The sequence below is a fragment of the Hemiscyllium ocellatum genome, chromosome 18, assembly GCF_020745735.1.
Source record: "Hemiscyllium ocellatum isolate sHemOce1 chromosome 18, sHemOce1.pat.X.cur, whole genome shotgun sequence".
NCBI lineage: Eukaryota > Metazoa > Chordata > Chondrichthyes > Orectolobiformes > Hemiscylliidae > Hemiscyllium > Hemiscyllium ocellatum.
This window is the reverse complement of record NC_083418.1, coordinates 9,297,320-9,315,349: the sequence shown is the minus strand read 5'-3', so window position 1 is coordinate 9,315,349 and position 18,030 is coordinate 9,297,320. Positions and strand designations below refer to the sequence as shown.

At 43.9% G+C, this 18,030-nt stretch overlaps 2 protein-coding genes across 2 annotated transcripts in view; one reads left to right on the top strand and one right to left on the bottom strand.

Moving 5' to 3' along the window:
* The window catches only part of LOC132824333 (lysosomal acid phosphatase-like), a 108,624-nt gene extending 96,458 nt beyond the window's left edge, over positions 1-12,166 (top strand). The window contains exon 11 of the mRNA XM_060838682.1: positions 11,933-12,166. Within this exon, the coding sequence (XP_060694665.1) occupies positions 11,933-11,949 (17 nt within the window). The 3' untranslated portion in view covers positions 11,950-12,166. The remainder of the gene's footprint in view (positions 1-11,932) is intronic.
* Positions 4,175-18,030, bottom strand: part of LOC132824332 (lysosomal acid phosphatase-like) — a 52,573-nt gene continuing 38,717 nt past the window's right edge. The window contains exons 7-11 of the mRNA XM_060838680.1: positions 11,227-11,359; positions 10,666-10,757; positions 10,215-10,318; positions 6,949-7,124; positions 4,175-4,950 (exon numbers count right to left, since the gene is read on the bottom strand). Of these exons, the coding sequence (XP_060694663.1) occupies positions 4,799-4,950; positions 6,949-7,124; positions 10,215-10,318; positions 10,666-10,757; positions 11,227-11,359 (657 nt within the window). The 3' untranslated portion in view covers positions 4,175-4,798. The remainder of the gene's footprint in view (positions 4,951-6,948; positions 7,125-10,214; positions 10,319-10,665; positions 10,758-11,226; positions 11,360-18,030) is intronic.

The following is an 18,030-nucleotide window of genomic DNA, read 5'->3' as shown; positions in this document are numbered from 1 at the left end:
GTGAAGCGCTTCTGTGATGTTTTCTCCAGCATTTATAGTGGCTTGTCTCTGCTGCTTCCGGTTGTCAGTTCCAGCTGTCCGCTGCAGTGGCCAGTATATTGGGTCCGGGTCGATGTGCTTATTGATTGAATCTGTGGATGAGTGCCATGCCTCTAGGAATTCCCTGGCTGTTCTCTGTTTGGCTTGTCCTATAATAGTAGTGTTGTCCCAGTCAAATTCATGTTGCTTGTCATCTGCATGTGTGACTACTAAGGATAGCTGGTCATGTCGTTTCGTGGCTAGTTGGTGTTCATGGATGCAGATCGTCAGCTGTCTTCCTGTTTGTTCTCTGGGTAGTGGTTTGTGCAGTCCTTGCATGGGATTTTGTACACTACGTTGGTTTTGCTCCTGCTGGGTATCGGGTCCTTCGTTCTGGTGAGTTGTTGTCTGAGAGTGGCTGTTGGTTTGTGTGCTGTTATGAGTCCTAGTGGTCGCAGCAGTCTGGCTGTCAATTGGGAAACGCTCCTGATGTATGGTAGTGTGGCTAGTCCTTTGGGTTGCGGCATGTCAAAACAATGGAACGAGAACCAGCTATCCTTAGTAGCCACACACAGATGACAAGCAACATGAATTCAACTGGGACACTACTACTATTATAGGGCAAGCCAAACAGAACAGCCAGGGAATTCCTAGCGGCATGGCACTCATCCACAGATTCTATCAACAAACACATTGACCTGGACCCAATATACCGGCCACTGCAGCGGACAGCTGGAGCTGACAACCGGAAGCGGCAGAGACAAGCCACTATAAATGCCGGAGGAAACATCACAGAAGCACTTCACAGGAGGCTCCCAAGCACTGAGGATGTCACCTAGACAGGGGACAAAACGTTTGCAACACAAACTCCCAGCTCGGCGAACAGAACCACAACAACCAAAGTGAAATACAGAAATGGTACAAATATCCCTATAATTTCCTGTGGGATTATCCAGTTGTATTCCTTAAAGCTCCTGTTCCCATCAGTATTGATTTGATATGTGTTTTAATATCATTTATATTGGATTTTTGAATTTTGAACTAGTGGCATGTGAATTTTCTGTAATTGTTGGAAGAACTCCGTGTTCTGACGAAGGGTCACTGGACCAGAAACATTCTCACTGCTTTCTCTCCACAGATGCTGCCTGGCCTGCTCAGCTTCTCCAGCAATTCCTGATTTTGTTTCTGATTTCCAGCATCTGCAATTCTTTGGGATTTTTTTTGTTGATTTTCTACATGTCTGAATGGGTTTAGTAATTAACTTGTATTTCTGAAGCCATGTGACTAATTTTGAAACCGTGTTAGAAAGAAAGAGCCTTCCTGGGGAGTAGTGGGAATGTGTTCATATTGTTGTGCATTTGAAAGTTTACTAGTGAACAAAGTTAACAATGTAGTGCTGAAATCTTTGAGGGGACTCAAGGGAAATCCCACAACTTGGAAACAAAAGCTTTTTAGTTTCAGTCTGAAATCCGAGATCTGATTTGTCCATAAGCTGGAATCATTACATGCCTGTAAAATAGAACATAGAAAAATACAGCGCAGTACAGGCCCTTTGGCCCTCGATGTTGCGCCGACCCAAGCCCACCTAACCTACACTAGCCCACTATCCTCCATATGCCTATCCAATGCCCGTTTAAATGCCCATTAAGAGGGAGAGTCCACCACTGCTACTGGCAGGGCATTCCATGAACTCACGACTCGCTGAGTAAAGAATCTACCCCTAATATCTGTCCTATACCTACTACCCCCTTAATTTAAAGCTATGCCCCCTTGTAATAGCTGACTCCATACGTGGAAAAAGGTTCTCATTGTCAACCCTGTCTAAACCCCTAATCATCTTGTACACCTCTATCAAGTCACCCCTAAACCTTCTTTTCTCCAATGAAAACGGCCCCAAGTGCCTCAGCCTTTCCTCATACGATCTTCCTGGTAAGGCAACATCCTGGTAAACCTCCTCTGCACCCGTGTTTACTTTTTTGTTTTATATGCTGCCTTAATTTGTTTTGATTAGATTAGATTCCCTACAGTGTGAAAAACAGGCCCCTTCAGCCCAACCAAAGAGTAACCTACCCATTTCCCTTGGACTTAATACTACGGGCAATTTACCATGGCTAATTCATCTGACCTACACATCTTTGGACTGTGGGAGGAAACCAGAGCAGTTGGAGGAAACCCACACAAACATGGGGTAAATGTGCAAACTCCACACAGACAGTCGCCAGAGGCTAGATTCTAACCTGGGTCCCTGGCCTTGTGAGGTAGCAGGGCTAACCACTGAGCTGGCCCATGGTTTCCTCTTTGCCTTTCAAAGTGAGCTGAAGAAACCTTTCACTCAGAGACTCTTAAGGAAAAGGACAAGAGGGAGAGTTAAAGGAAGGAGCAATTAAGAGTTTGAAGAAAATGGGAAAATATTTCAGCAAGTGGGAATTGAACTTTAAAGTTGCTTTGAAATTTTCCACACTCAGTATAATCTTAACATCAAGAAAAGAAATAGTGATTCGAGCAGGCTGGCAGTCAAGGGGTGAGGAAGGGGAAGGAAAGGCTGAGGGATAGAACTGGACATAAAGTAAAATGTCTAATGAGTTATCGTTTACCAATTCACTGCCAATATCATGAAATTCTGGCAGCGTCTGATACTTTGAATTATTGCTGCCAGAGCTCCAGAGGGCAATACCAACAGAGAAGAGGGGGACCAGGAGACAACATGTTAGGAGAGTGGATGTGAGGAGGAGCAAGACGAGGAGAGGGAAGATGACGACAACAGCAAACTGATATCGGATACAGGGAGGATGAAGGAAAGGCTGGGATTGTGTTAGGAGTACCATCAGTGCTGTGAATAAGACTAAGCTGATGTTCAGGGGAGAAAAAAATGAAACTTTATTGCACAGAACATAATTGCAGAAATTGTAACAATATCATGGAATGATTTGTTATTGCAAGTTATTGTCAAATAGTATGGTACAGCTCTCTGAATTAGAACCAAATTAAATAAATGAAGTGGAGATCTTTACAAAAACAAGTACCTAAGGACTATCTATATTCTTCCATAACTCCTATAAGCCATACAAAGGACTTGATAAATGACCACAATGGGTTGGTGATGTCATTTCCTGTTCTTTTTCTCAGAGGGTGGTAAATGGGATTCAAATCCAAGTCAAACTACGTAGAGCAGAGGAAAATCACACGTACAGTGTATTCACAAGGAGTGGGTACCCAGTGAACACAGTCTGCCGATTTCTCAACAACAAACCCAAGCAAGCAGACAAAACACGTCCAGAAACCCTAGCCACTCTCCCCTACATCAAAGACATCTCGGAAATGACTGCCAGACTACTCAGACCCCTTGGCATCATAGTAGCCCACAACGCACTAAAACAGCAGCTAATGAACTTGAAACTGTACAGGCAACAAGCAAAACTAATGTCATTTACAAAATACTGTGCAAAAACTGTAACAAACATTACCTTGGACAAAGAGGCAAAAAAAACTAGCCACCAGGATACTTGAACATCAACCAGTCACAAAACAATATGACCCTCTCTCACCAGTATCCTTACATACACATGAGGAAGGACACCACTTCAACTGGGACAACACATCCATCCCAGGGCAAGCCAAACAGAGACATGCACAAGAATTCCTAGAAGCATGGCATTCCAACCGGAACTCTATCAACAAACACATCGACTTGGATCCCATTTACCACCCCTTGAGAAAAAGAACAAGAAAGGGCACCACCACAGGAAATCATGTTACAGCAGGAAATGACATCACCAACCCAAGGAAACCTAAACATAAATACGTCTGAAAACAAACCTTCCAGCTCAGCGAGCAAACCTACATCTAGAACACCTCAACCTGAAGCACAAATCTTCTCAAAACTCACAAAAGTCAGAGGGTGAATAAATTGTGCAAAAGACATTGTTGCCACTGAAAACCAGCACTGACTCCAAGTAACACAGAATAAAACACACCAACAAACCACTGCATTATTCTCACCTCGCGCGTCCCCAATCCGGCCCAACCTACAGACCATCTTGTAGTTTCACTGATTCACAACCCAACAACTGACTGTTCCTATTCAAAGATCTCCCTGGTAGGAGCACAATGTCCAATTAATCCCATGGCATTATTTCAAGGAAAATCAGGGCCGCTCTTGACTTCAACTCTTTATTAAAAAAGAAACAACCTGGTCATTTCGGTCAGTGCTGTCTGTGGGATTTGCAGTGTACAAATTAGTTGGACTTTTTCTTTTTTTTAAATATGACTACACTTCAAAAATGAAAGTGTTTCACTGGTTACAATGGAGCTGTGAAGGTACTTTATAAATGCAGGTCTTTCTTACACGTACAAGTTTAACAGGTGACTCAGTGGAAACAGCCTGTTGCCCTGTGTATCTGACAGTATCAGAGATATCAGGTCATCTAATGTCCCAGTCACAATAACTGACTGTGGACATGTCATCTCTTTGGAATGTTTAAAAAAAATGCCTGTGTTAAAAAAAACGCCACACACTGCAAGCAATTTCTTAAAAATCACACTCGATTCATTCCAAGACTTTGAACAGAATTATCAAGTTTCCCCTTTCCATGGCTTAAGCTGTTTTTCAAATCAATGCTTAATTTTGAGTAAAAACACTTTTTTGGCTCCTTGATCATAAAAGCGAGTTAAAACTCCTGCTCATCACACCAATCAAAGCTCAGTTGAAGCAAGCAACCTCCAATCCCCTCCCCATGGCCTTTGGATCGCTCTAAATCTTGCGTTGCCTTTCTTGTCCTGTTCAGATCGGGAGCATTTTCTCTCTCTCTTCACTGTGGGAGGCAAGTTTCTGATAGCCCAGAGTTTGTTCTTTGTCTTGACACTGGAGCTTCATGCACAGGACAATGAGCACTAACAGAAGGCAACAGCCCACAACCAGGCCTAGAATCCACTCTATACAGAGAGAGAGAGATAGATAGATATACACATTTCAAACAGGTTATAGGTATCAGTAACAGTGCATCATATACTCTACAATGGGGGACCATGGTATTTATACAATTCACTAAACTATCTCCCAACCCTTCCGCAAATACTTCGCAACTTTGCCTCCATGGGTTAACAGTCACTTTCGGATCAGGTACCTCTTACAGTCAGCATTTGGAAAACAGGGGAACAGACTGGGGGGAATTATAAATAAGAGAGATAGGATAAATGGTCTCAAACATGTTTACAATTTTGCTACAGCTTCTGAATGTTTGTGGAAATTGTGGCAGCCTTCCATTGTGCAAGACAATGATTTGTTCAGTGATGGTCACTGCCTCCAATGTCTTCCTGATGCCGATGATCAAACCCAACTCTTTCCAGACAGACAGAATCTCATACGATCAGCAGCAAGTGAACAGTATTGCCGTCATTAGTGTAGAGTGGCTAAAGACAAGTAGTGCAGGAGTTTTGCATAGCTCCATTACAATACACATGCACCAGGTTTAATCAACTGCTTTAAATAAAACAAAACTGCAGATGCTGGAAATTTGAAATTGCTGGAGAAACTTAGCAGGGCTGGCAACATCTGTGGGGAGAAAGCAAAATGAATGTGGAGTCCAGATCTGAAGAAGGGTCCCTGGACTCGAAACATGAACGCTGTTTTGTCTTGACAGATATTGCCACACCTGCTGAGTTTCTCCAGCAAGTTCTGTTTTAATTCCAACCACCTCTTCCATGATGCCCTAAGTTATATTGCAGTTAAAATCCAAATCCCCTCCACCAGAGAATTAGAGCAAACAACAATTCTAGCAGTAACCAATCAAACCTAGAGCTTACTTGCCCCAGTCTGTGTCCAGAATCCCCTGGATCCCATTTGATACTTGTGAAAGCACAGAACCTATCCCTAGATCCTCATTCTAATACAAAGGAATCACCCAATCCTGAGATCCCACCTGACACGGGAAAGCAAATGTACTGTGCCTTGCAAACTGAAATCCCAACTGATCCACAGGGATTACCCAACGTGGGGAGGAACTGGGTAATCTTTTCAACATCCCTACAGAAGTGTGAGGAGCTGAACAGCCTTCTGCTGCTGTAGGGTTTAATGATTCAATAATGACCAGAAATGAGAGTTAATTATCTCATCTCAACCTCGGAGAAACATGAACATTATGTCCCAGTGGGAACACATTCCCAGTCGTGGAGTGACAAAGTTGCTGAGGGAGTTGGTAGTTTTAATGGTAAATGGGGAAGCACTGAGAAAACCTAATGTACATAGCCAGTCGGGTGGGATTGTTTACTGAGAGAAATAGAAATAAATCTCTTTTGTGAATTGCAGTTTGTTGTAATCTTGGAACAATTGCCTCTGGCTTTACTTCACAACCGTTCAACACGTATCCACTGAAATATGAGAGTAGATTAGATTACTTACAGTGTGAAAACAGGCCCTTCGGCCCAACAAGTCCACACCAACCCGCCGAAGCGCAACCCACCCAGACCCATTCCCCTACATTTATCCCTTCACCTAACACTACTGGCAATTTAACATGGCCAACTCACCTAATCTGCACATTTTTGGACAGTGGGAGGAAAGCGAAGCACCCGGAGGAAACCCACGCAGACACAGGGAGAATGTGCAAACTCCACACAGACAGGTGCCTGAGGCGGGAATTGAACCCAGGTCTCTGGCACTGTGAGGCAGCAGTGCTAACCACTGTGTCACCGTACCGCCCACAAGTAGCACACTGGCAAGAACGTAAAAACACTGACTGACACCTCCTCCCCCGTAAAATGACAACATTTTATATATAAATGTTGGGTGCATTCCTAAATAAGGATTACAGATAACACTGAAAGGACATAGTAATGTGACTGTTACCCCAAGGGTTATATGGAGAGATCAGCAAAATAGAGAAGATGACCATGGATCAAGACAGCTAATCGAGTTGTTTCACAATACGTTACCAATTTGGATGGTACTGTGACGAAGTTCACATTCCTCTGCCCAGTTCTTTGGGATTGTCTCTGCAGTAATTTCAATGAATTTTTCTAAGGGGCACTTTTCAGTGCAAGATGGCAGAGTGACAAGGTATGGCTTAGAATTACTCTCGTTTCTGTAGTACATCTCCAGAGTGTAGGATCTGCAAAAGCCACGTGCAAGATTTGGAGCAGTTAACAATCATGAACCTTTTCCTCTCATTGCTCCCTTTGAGAAGGGATTAATTTTATACAATCCCATTCTCCTGTTCCCTCCCTCACACTGATCCAATTTCCTCCACTTTTCTCTTTCTGGCTCGCGCTCTCTGCTCTCCTCATCCCAAATGATCCCATTTCTCTCTCTCTCTCTCCCTCTCTCTCTTTCTTTCTTCCATCTTATTCCCAGATTGGTGCCAATTCCCTCTTCTCAAACAATTCCAATTCCTTCCTCTTTTATTTTTCTAGAATGGGACCTATTTCTGCCCTCACTCCAATTCTTCCTTCAGGTTTCATTCTCCTGCTCTCTCTTCCTCCAGGAAATGTTGAGCATCAGCTAACTCTGGGGTACAGAATTCCAAACACTCCCAAACTGTTCAATGGTCCTTTCAAGGCCTAAACCATCGGCCCTTTATTGTGCGACTGTACCTAGCCTGGAAGAAAGGAGTTTTCACTGTTGGCCCGATTAAGTCCCTTCAGAATCCTGTAGGCTTCAATTAGATCACTTCTCATTCTGCTGAACTGGAAACAGCGTAGACCCAACTTACTCAACATCCAGGTGATCAATCTAGTGAATCTTCACTATCACTTTCCATTGCCTTAATTATAGACACCAAAACTGCAGACAGTATCCCAGCAATGAAATCAGCAAAATCCTGAACAATCATAACAAGACTTCTTTACACCTACACTCCAATCTCATTTCAATAAACATCAACCTGTCATTTGATTTCCTAATTCCTTGCTCCAACTGCATGCTAACTTTTAGATTACATTCCCTACAGTGTGGAATCAGGCCCTTCGGCCCAACAAGTCCACACCGACCTTCCGAACAGTAACCCACCCAGACCCATTTGCCTCTGCCTAATGCACCTAACACTATGGGCAATTTAGCATGGCCAATTCACCTGACCTGCACATCTTTGGACTGTGGGAGGAAACTGGAGCAGCCAGCGGAAACCCACGCAGACACAGGGAGAATGTGCAAACTCCACACAGACAGTCGCCCGAGGCTGGAACCGAACCTGGGAACCTGTGCTGAGAGGCAGCAGTGCTAACCACTAAGTCACTGTGCTGCCCATGTTCCTTATATACATACAACTATGTGGATATCAAAGATTTAAAACAATAATGCATTTTTTTAAATCTGCTTTTCTATTCTTATGAATGAAGTGACTAACTTCACATTTCCCCATATCACATTCCATTTGCCATCCTGCTGTCCATTCACTCAATGTATCTACATCTCTTAACAGAGAGTGCTCTGAGCATCTGACATTCTCACCTAGCGGTATATCAGCAACCCCGAAACGTGATTCTCTATCTCTTTATCTAACTCACTCACTCATCGAGATTGTTAACAGCTGAGGTACCAACACTGATGCTTGCAGCAGCTGAAAACATGGTGCTGGAAAAGTGCAGGTCAGGCAGCATCCAAGGAGCAGGAGAACTGACGTTTCGGGCATGAGACCTTCTTCAGGAATGAGGAAAGTGTATCCAGCAGGCTAAAGTAGGGAGGAGGGACTTGGGGGAGGGACGTTGGAAATGCGATAGGTGGAAGGAGGTCAAGGTGAGGGTGATAGGCCGGAGTGGGGGTGGAGGTCAGGAAGATGATTGCAAGTTAGGAAGGCGGTGGTCATGCCTGAAACGTCGATTCTCCAGCTCCTTGGATGCTGCCTGACCTGTTGCGCTTTTCCAGCAACACATTTTCAGCTCTGATCTCCAGCATCTGCAGTCCTCACTTTCTCCTTGGTGCTTGCAGCACTCCGAGTCAGAGAGTAATACAGCATGGAAGCAGGCTCTTTGGCCCAAACTAGTCCATGCTGACCATGGCGCTCACTCAGATCCAACTGCACGGATTTGGTCCATACCCCACTAAACCCTTCCCATCCATATACCTATCCAAATTTTTTTTAAAAATGTTGCTATTGTACCTGCCTCAACTATTTTCTCTGGCAGCCCATTCCTCATCGGCACCACCCTCTGAATGAAGTAGTTGCTCTGCAGATCCTTCTTAAATCTTTCCCCTCTCACCTTAAACCTATGCCCTATTGTTTTCAATTCCCCATCCCTGGGAAAAAGACTACATGTATTCATCCTATCAATGCCCCTCATGATTTTATACACCTCTATAAGGTCGCCCTTCGTTCTCCAACATCCCAAGGAATAAAGTCCTATCCTGGCCAACCTCTCCCTGTGACTCAGGCCTACTAGCCCTGACAACATCCTCGTAAATCTTCTTTGTACTCTTTCCATTTAACTATGTCTTTGGGTGACCAAATCTGTGCACAATACTCCAACTGCAGCCTCACCAATGACTTATATAACTGTATCATCAATGCCTCAACCGATGAAGGCCAGCACGCTAAATGCCTTCTTCACCACCCTGTCTACCTGTGACACCACTTTCAATGTATTTGTACTCCTAGGTCCCTCTGTTCCACAACCCTCTTCAGCATGTCACCATTTACTGTATAAATCCTACCTTGGTTTGACTTTCCAAAATGAAACATCTCTCACTTATGTGTATTGAATTATATTCACCAACCCTCAGCCCCTTCCCCATCTGATCGAGGTCCCTCTGTAACGTCTGATAACCTTCCTCGCCAATGATATCTCCTAATTTTGTATCATCCGCAAACTTACTAATCATGCCTTGTACATTCACATCCAGATCATTTATGTAAATAAGAAATAACACTCATAATCTGCTAACTTATGAACATTTTCATCTGTTCCTTCTCTCTGCCTGTTAACCAGTCCCAATTTTTGTTTAGTCTGATTAGACCACTTGGAGCATCTAGCTTCACAGTAACTGCCCTAAAAATGAAAATGCATAAATCAAAGAACTTGCAGGTATCCTGACTCTCTGGATTTGCAACATGTTGGGTTCCAGATATGTATACAGGCGGAGTGTTAGTTGGACCCTCCATTATTATCACGAGAGAATGGAACAAGGACATTCAGAGCTTTGGGGAAATGAAGCATGAACTGTGACTGTGCAGGGCAGACATCTCGAAAACAATTTCAGAACCTACCCGTTTGTCTCTTTGTAAAGCTCAAATATGTGGCAGGCAGCATATGTTGGAGCAAGGCTGTAAACACCCAGAGCCATTTGAAGGGCTATAATAGTGGTGTCATGCTGTGAACAGAGATGAAATTCAGAATACAATCAATCATTAGACTAAATGGATTGCAGGTACAAGCAAACCGAGTTGTGCTCAACACTGAGTCACTGCCCCCAGAGGGTGTTGAACACTGACTCTCTGTATGGAGGTGGGGGTTAATACTGACCCTCCATGGCGGGGTCAAAATCAACACTAACAACCAGGGAGCAAGTTGGCCTTCCACAGATCACCATTGATCAAAATGTTAATGACATCGCATAAAATGCGATTTTTTTAACATTATCTTGTCATTGTGGGATATTTAATCCCATCAATCATTTATACCTAACACTTTGGTCGTCTTCAATCTCAGGTAACTCACCGCTGAATACATGATCATCTTGAGACGGGGAGTGGAATTGGTCTCATTTATTGAACGAGTAATATTTTCGAGGATTTGTTTGAGGAGCACGCCTGCAAAAATAAACACATTTTTACAAACAGTAAAGGAATACAGATAAACAACGGGACCCCATACCAGAACATTAACTCTAAAGGCTATAATACCTCTCACACATTTACTGTGACACCAGACCTTCCACAGACTGGTCAGTTTGGGGACAGTTATTGTGAAACAAGGGACAGGTCAGTGTGAGAAGAGTTCCTGTGAAACCTGACCCTCCAAGGACTGGTGTGTAAAGTGACTGAAATCAGAAACCAGTCAGTGTGTATGCAAATCTATTCCCATTAATCCATTAGAAATCTTTACCCTTCTGATTGCACATTATAATCCTAGATTGTGTAATCTCACTTGTATTAAAACACTAGAACACAGAACAGTGGGCAAGCAATGGTCCCTGAGGAATGCAGTCAGCATGACAGAGAGGAGCGGGCAAGGTAAGGATATTGAGACAGCCTCACAGAGGGGACGACATTCACTCACCCCCTTGCAGCCGTGATTTCTCCTTTGTCTGGTAGAGTCCAAACTCCGATCGGATGCCAAATTCCTTCAGTTGTCTCAAGTGTTCCATCTGCTCTGGCGTGGCCCAGGATGGGAGAGTGAAGTTGTGAACTTGCTGTCCAAGGAAGATGTTAGAACAAGAATTTATTAGGACTGTCCAGAGACACAGAGCTTATCCTAGTTTCCACAACTGGCCTCAAGTCCCTGAAAGGACACCCTGGAACATAACAGGTGGTCAGTGAGCCTCAAGAGCAGGTAAGTAATCACAAGGTTAGAATTTAGTTTTAACCATGACCTGCATTAAACGTTCTCAGACACTCCACCAAAAGAAAATGGACCACATATCTGATTTCAAAACACACTGTTAGAACTCTCAAAGATTTTTCTTTTTTTTAAACTGACCAAACTTTGTTCAAGGCAAGACCTGGAGGTTAGTTGCAGACTGATTCTTGATTAAAATGATTTCTACAGACACAGCAACAATGGGATCGGGCATTTTATTTGAACAGATAGCAGAAGTTGGCTATTAACAAGATCAGTACCTGTGACCTGCTTCTGACAAGTTTGTAAGATACCTTATGTTCAAGCATCTGGCAGATATTGAATGGTAATTGAAGAAACAATCAACATATTAGGGCAGAACCAGGACTATAACTTGTTTTCTTTTTGGACTATGTTTTCTGAAAAGATCAGCTTGGCTGCTGAGAAGTCAGCATGAAGATTTGAAAGGTCCCTGCCTAATCTGGCACACCAACTTCCAAAAGCCTGAAGAGCAGAAAGTGGAGATGGAGTTCTTACTGCCTTTGCCTGAACGAACTGAGAAGGTCTGTCTGCTGTGTGAAGGGGAGCTGAAAACAAATGTTTCAGGTTTAAAGCATAAACTTTAATCAGCTTATCTTGTTTTTTTTCTGTTTCTGCTAAAGTGATTGTGTATTTAATAAATAGTTAAGTCTTTTGTTTGAGATACAAAATCAGTGTCTGAAATTAATTATTCACAAAGGCTTGGTTATTCAGAAGTCTGGTCTGTGACAGTTTTATTGGACTGTGTCACAAATAGAGGGACCAAGACTGATTTGGTTATCGGTCTGTGCTGTAACACTTAACTGTCCTCCCACCAAGTGGTGAAAACCTTTCTCAAAATCCATCCATGGGATGAGGCAAAGCCAGCATTTATTGTCCATTCCTCATACCAAGAGGGTAATTAAGAGTCAACCGTATTGCTGTGGGTATGAAGTCTCACGTAGGCAGGGTGACAGATTTCCCTCCCCAGAGGGAGTGAACTCAGTTGGTTTTTGTCGACTATCAACAATTGGCTACATAGTCACCATTAGACTCTTCACTCTAGATTTTTTTTTAAATTAAATTGAAATTCCATCACTTACCATGGCAAGGATTTGAACCCAGGTTCCAGAACAGGGCAACAAACAACAGAGGTCCCAGAGGGGTATAGGGGGTACAGGAGTGGGGGCTCTCAAGAAAGCAAATTAGGAGAGTAAAGAGATGACATGAGAAAACAGGCAAGATTAGGGAGAATCCCGAGATATTCTACAAGTTTGTCACGGGAAGAGAATGGCCAGAGAAACAGTAAGGGTCTATTAGGGTCCAGTGGACAATTAGTTCTTGAAGCCAGAGAACGCTGATAAAATAAGGACATCACATCTCTCTTAGCACAGGAGGTGGAGAAGGATCAAGTACAGAATTCAAGAAGATGGACTGTGGAATTCTTGAGCAGTTTAAAGTCAGGAGTGAGAAGGTATTGGAGGTGCTTGGCGGATTTAAAAGTGGACAAATCCCCAGGCCCAGATGAGTTGTACCCCAGGCTGCTGTGGGAGATGAGGGAGGAAATTATAGGTACCTGACCCAAATTTTTGTGACCACAGGGGAAATGCCAGAGGGCTGGAGGACAACTAATGTAGGCCCACTTTACAAGAAGGATAGTAAAGATACACCAAGGAACTACAGATCAAAGATTCTTAAACCCATGGTAGGGAAACTAATGGAGAGAATAATGAAGGAAAAAAATCATCTCCACTTCGAGAGGCAAGGTTCGATCAGGGATCGTTAGCATGGTTTTGTCAAAGGGAGGTCATGCCTAACAAATCTGATGGAATTTTACAAGGATGTGACCAAGTGGTTGCATGAGTGTAGAGTAGGTGACGTAGCTTAGATGGATTACAGGAGGCCTTTGACAAATTCCCACATGGGAAACTGATAAAAAGGGTGAAAGCTCATGCAGGGTAGCTGCTCAAGTTGCATCCAAAATTACCTCTATTGCAGGAGACAGAGGGTGGTGGTAGAGGGCTGTTTGTGTGACTGGAACCCGTGTGCAGTGGTATACCACAGGAATCAGTGCTGGGTCCTTTATAGTTTGTGATATTCATAATGCTGGAGATGACCACATGGGAGAGATGGTAAGGTTAAGGATGACACAAAGATTGGCTGGGTGGTTTACAGTGAGGTGTTAGATTATAGAAGAATTTCAAACAATTGGCCAGATCAGTGAACAATGTAATTGAAACAGATAAATTTGAGTTACGCATTTTAAGAGAAGGGAGCACTCGAGAATGGCAAGACACTAGGAAACACGGAAGATCTTGGGGTGCTCACCCATAGAACCATCAAGATAATCAGACAGGTTAGTAGGGTAATTACTAAGGGCATACTGGACACTTACAATCTATGCCTTGACTGATGAAGGTAAGAGGAGGGTGCTCACGTTGGAACTTTGGTCATGCCGGAGCTCGAGTATCGTATACAGGTCTGGTCACCACACTATAGGAAGAATCTGACTGCATTGGAAGGGGTGCAGGGCAGATTCACCGGGAGATTGCCTGGGATGGAGCATTTCAGCTATGGAGAGAGGCTGGATAAGCTCAGGTTGTTTTCTTTGGAGCAGAGAAGGTCTTGGGGGGGACCTGATAGCGGGGGTATATGATTATGAGGGGCACGGTCAGGATGAATAGAAAGCGGTTGTACCTGTTAGTCAATAACAAGTGGCATAATTTTAAAAGGCGTAAGGCAGGAGATTTAGAAGTAATATGAGAAAATATTTCTTTCACCCAGAGGGTGGTAGGGGTCTGAAACGCAATGCCTCAGATCAGTGAGGCAGGAAACCTAATAACCTTTTGAAGTGTCATAACATTCAAGGCTATGGGCCTAATGTGGAAAGTGGGCCTAGTGTTGGCAGCTGTGTATTTTCAGCTGCATAGATTGATGGGTAAAATAGTCTCTTCTTTACTGTATGATTCTATGAGCATTGTATGGGCCTCTCCATATTTCTGAACAGGTATCAGAGAAGGTCAGTGAGGGTAAAGCTGTTAATGTGATATACATGGATTTCCAGAAGGTGCTTGATAGAGTATCAAATAACAGACTTGAGGAAAGTTATCAGCCATGGTATAAAAGGGGTAGTCGCAACATGGATACAAAATTGGCTGAATGACAAGAAAGAGACAGGAATAGTCAACAAACAGGCCAGAGGAAGGTTTGTGGTGGAGTTACATATCAGTGATCTGGATCTTGGTATGCAGTGGAAAATTTCAAAATCACCAGGTGACGTGAAATTGGGAAGAATAGTAACCTGTGAGAAGGACAGTGTGAAACTCCAAAAGGGCACTGACAAGTAGGAGTGAGCGAGCAGATAGGTGGCAGGTGAGGTTATGCACTTTAATAGGAAGAACACTGAAGGGGTGCATAAAGTAAGGGGTACAATTATAAAGGGGGCATCAGACCAGAGGGACCTGGATGTGTATGTGAACAAATTATGGAAGGTGCCAGGACAAGTAGAGGGTGCAGTTAATAAAGCATATGGTGTTCTCAGCTTTACTGAGAGAGGCATGGCGTACAAGAGCAGGAAGGTGATGTTTAACTTGTTAGTCTTTGGCTTAAATATTATGTCCAGTGTGGACACCACATTATTGGAAAGATGCGAATCCTTGAAGCAGCTGGGATGGTTCACTTTAACAGAAGACAGCTGAGAAGAGATTTTATAGAGACTTTCAAAACCATTAGTGGGCTGAATAGTAGACAAATAGGAGACTGGAAGAACACAGCAAGCCAGGCAGCATCAGGTGGAGGAGAAGTCAGCGTTTCCAGGCTTAACCCTTGAGGAACAAGCTGTAAAATGATTTTAAAAATTATATAATGGAAAAACAAGGAAAACGTGAGAACTTTAACTACTGATTTGAAGTATGGAAGGTACTATCTGGAATTGTGGAGGCAGGTTCAAATGAAGGGGGCACTGCATGACTATTTAGATATAAATAGTCTGCAATGGTATGGTGAAAATAAAACAGCAAATTGGCAAGAGGTAATGACTTTCATTTTAAGAGTTCTCTAGCAACAGTCACTGTACTTTTAGGTTTCTAATTAACCACAGCCTTTAGGTTAAGAACAGAGAAAATTACAGCAGAGGAACAGGCCCTTCAGCCTGTGCCGATCCAGATCCTCATCTAAACTTGTTGTCTATCCTCTAAAGATCTAGATCCCTCTGCTCCCTGCCCATTCATGTATCTGTCCGGGTACATCTTAAATGACGTGATTGTGACCACCTCTGCTGGCAACACGTTCCAGGCCCTCACCACCCTCTGTGTAAAGAACTTTCCACGTATACCTCCCTTAAACCTTTCGCCTCTCACCTTTAACCCATGACCCCTAGTAATTGAGCCCCCCAATCTGGGAACAAGCTTCTTGCTATCCACCCTGTCTATACTTCTCATGGTTTTGTAGACCTCAATCTTGTCTCCCCCTCAACCTCCATCTTTCTAATGAAAATAATCCTAATCTACTCAACCTCCCTTCATCCTGATGAACCTCCCAAAACATCCACATCCTTTTGGTAATGTAGCGACCAGAACTGTACGCAGTATTCCAAATGTGGCCGAGCTAACATCCTGTACAACAGGAACATGACCTGCCAACTCTTGTACTCAATACCCTGTCCGATGAAGGAAAGCATGCCGTGTGCCTTCTTGACCACTCTATCAATCTGCGTTGCCACCTTCAGGGAACAATGGACCTGAACGCCCAGATCCCTCTGTACATCAATTTTCCCCAGGGCTTTTCCATTTACTGTACAGTTCGCTCTTGAATTGGATCTTCCAAAATGCATCACCTTGCATTTGTCCGGATCGAACTCCATCTACCATTTCACTGCCCAACTCTCCAATCTATCTATATTCTGCTGGATTCTCTGACAGTCCCCTTCACTATCTGCTACTCCACCAATCTTAGTGTCATCCACAAACTTGTTAATCAGATCACCTATATCTTCCTCCAGATCATTTATGTCTATCATAAGCAACAGGTCAGGAGAAGTGAGATGTATTGAAGGTAGGCATATGCCTGTAACCTTATATCAAAGGGCACCTTATCTCAGAAGCAATTACGACGCAAACCTAGTCTCCTGGTGTAAGGAGTGAACTGCTTCTGGGTAATGATTTAGAATATAGAACTTCACAGCACACAAACAGGTTCTCGGGACCACAATGTTGTGCCGAACATGATGCCAAATTAAACTAAGTTAAGCTTAATCTAGTTTTGGGGTAAGGTGGGGGTGGAGAGTAAAGTTCAAGAGGAACAAAACCTGTTCGAACAATGGCATAATTAAACTCAGCCAAAGTAACAGAAAGTTCTCTTATTGTTTAAGTCCCCAAGCCAGAAAGTTCACAAAGGGGTGTAAACAATCCATCAAAACATTAAAAGTGACCTGGAGCAATTCTGTGCGCTGAGAACGGTACTGATCGAGTGGACAACTCCCCATTTATCATGTTATAATTGCAATAAAAATCAAGCATTGCTCTTCAGCTTTCTTGCATCTGATTTTATGACTGGAGTGCTTCATCGATTTTTAGAAAAGCATGAATACTGACCAAGAATGGTTACATGCTCACCTGAACAGAGATTGGGGCAAACGTTAGCAGAGTTGGATGAACTGAGAACTATTCGAGAGGCTGAGAGGGTGATGGATAGAAGCTGCAGGGATGTAGTTACACCAGAGAACAGAGGTAGCTGGGTAACAGTTAGAGGTGGGAAGGGGAGGAAGCAGCCAGTGCAGGGATCCCCTGTGGTCGTTCCCCTCAACAATAAGTATACCGCTTTGGATACTGTTGGGGAGGACGGGCTAGCAGGGGTAAGCTGCAGTGACCGGGTCTGTGGCACGAGGTCCGGCTCGGAGGCTCAGAAGGGAAAGGGGGAGAGGAGGAGAGCGCTAGTTATAGGAGACTCTCTAGTTAGAGGGACAGACAGGCGCTTCTGTGGACATGGGCGAGACTCTCGGATGGTTTGTTGCCTCCCGGGTGCCAGGGTCCGAGATGTCTCAGACCATGTCTTCAGAATCCTTAAGGGGGAGGGTGTGCAGCCAGAAGTCGTGGTGCACATTGGCACCAACGACATAGGTAGGAAGAGGGGTGGGGAGGTCATTCAAGAGCTCAGGGAGTTAGGCTGGAAGCTAAAAGCTAGGACAGACAGAGTCATCATCTCTGGGTTGTTGCCGGTGCCACGTGACAGTGAGGCAAGGAATAAGGAGAGAGTGCAGTTGAACATGTGGCTGCAAGGATGGTGTAGGAGGGAGGCCTTCAGGTTTTGGACAATTGGACTGCATTCTGGGGAAGGTGGGACCTGTACAAACAGGACGGGTTGCACCTGAACCAGAAGGGCACCAATATCCTGGGGGGTAGGTTTGCTAGCACTCTTCGGGGGGGGTTTAAACTAATTTGGCAGGGGGATGGGATCCGGACTTGTAGTCCAGCAAGCAGGTTAGCTGTTTTTCCAGGATGTCCAAGAATG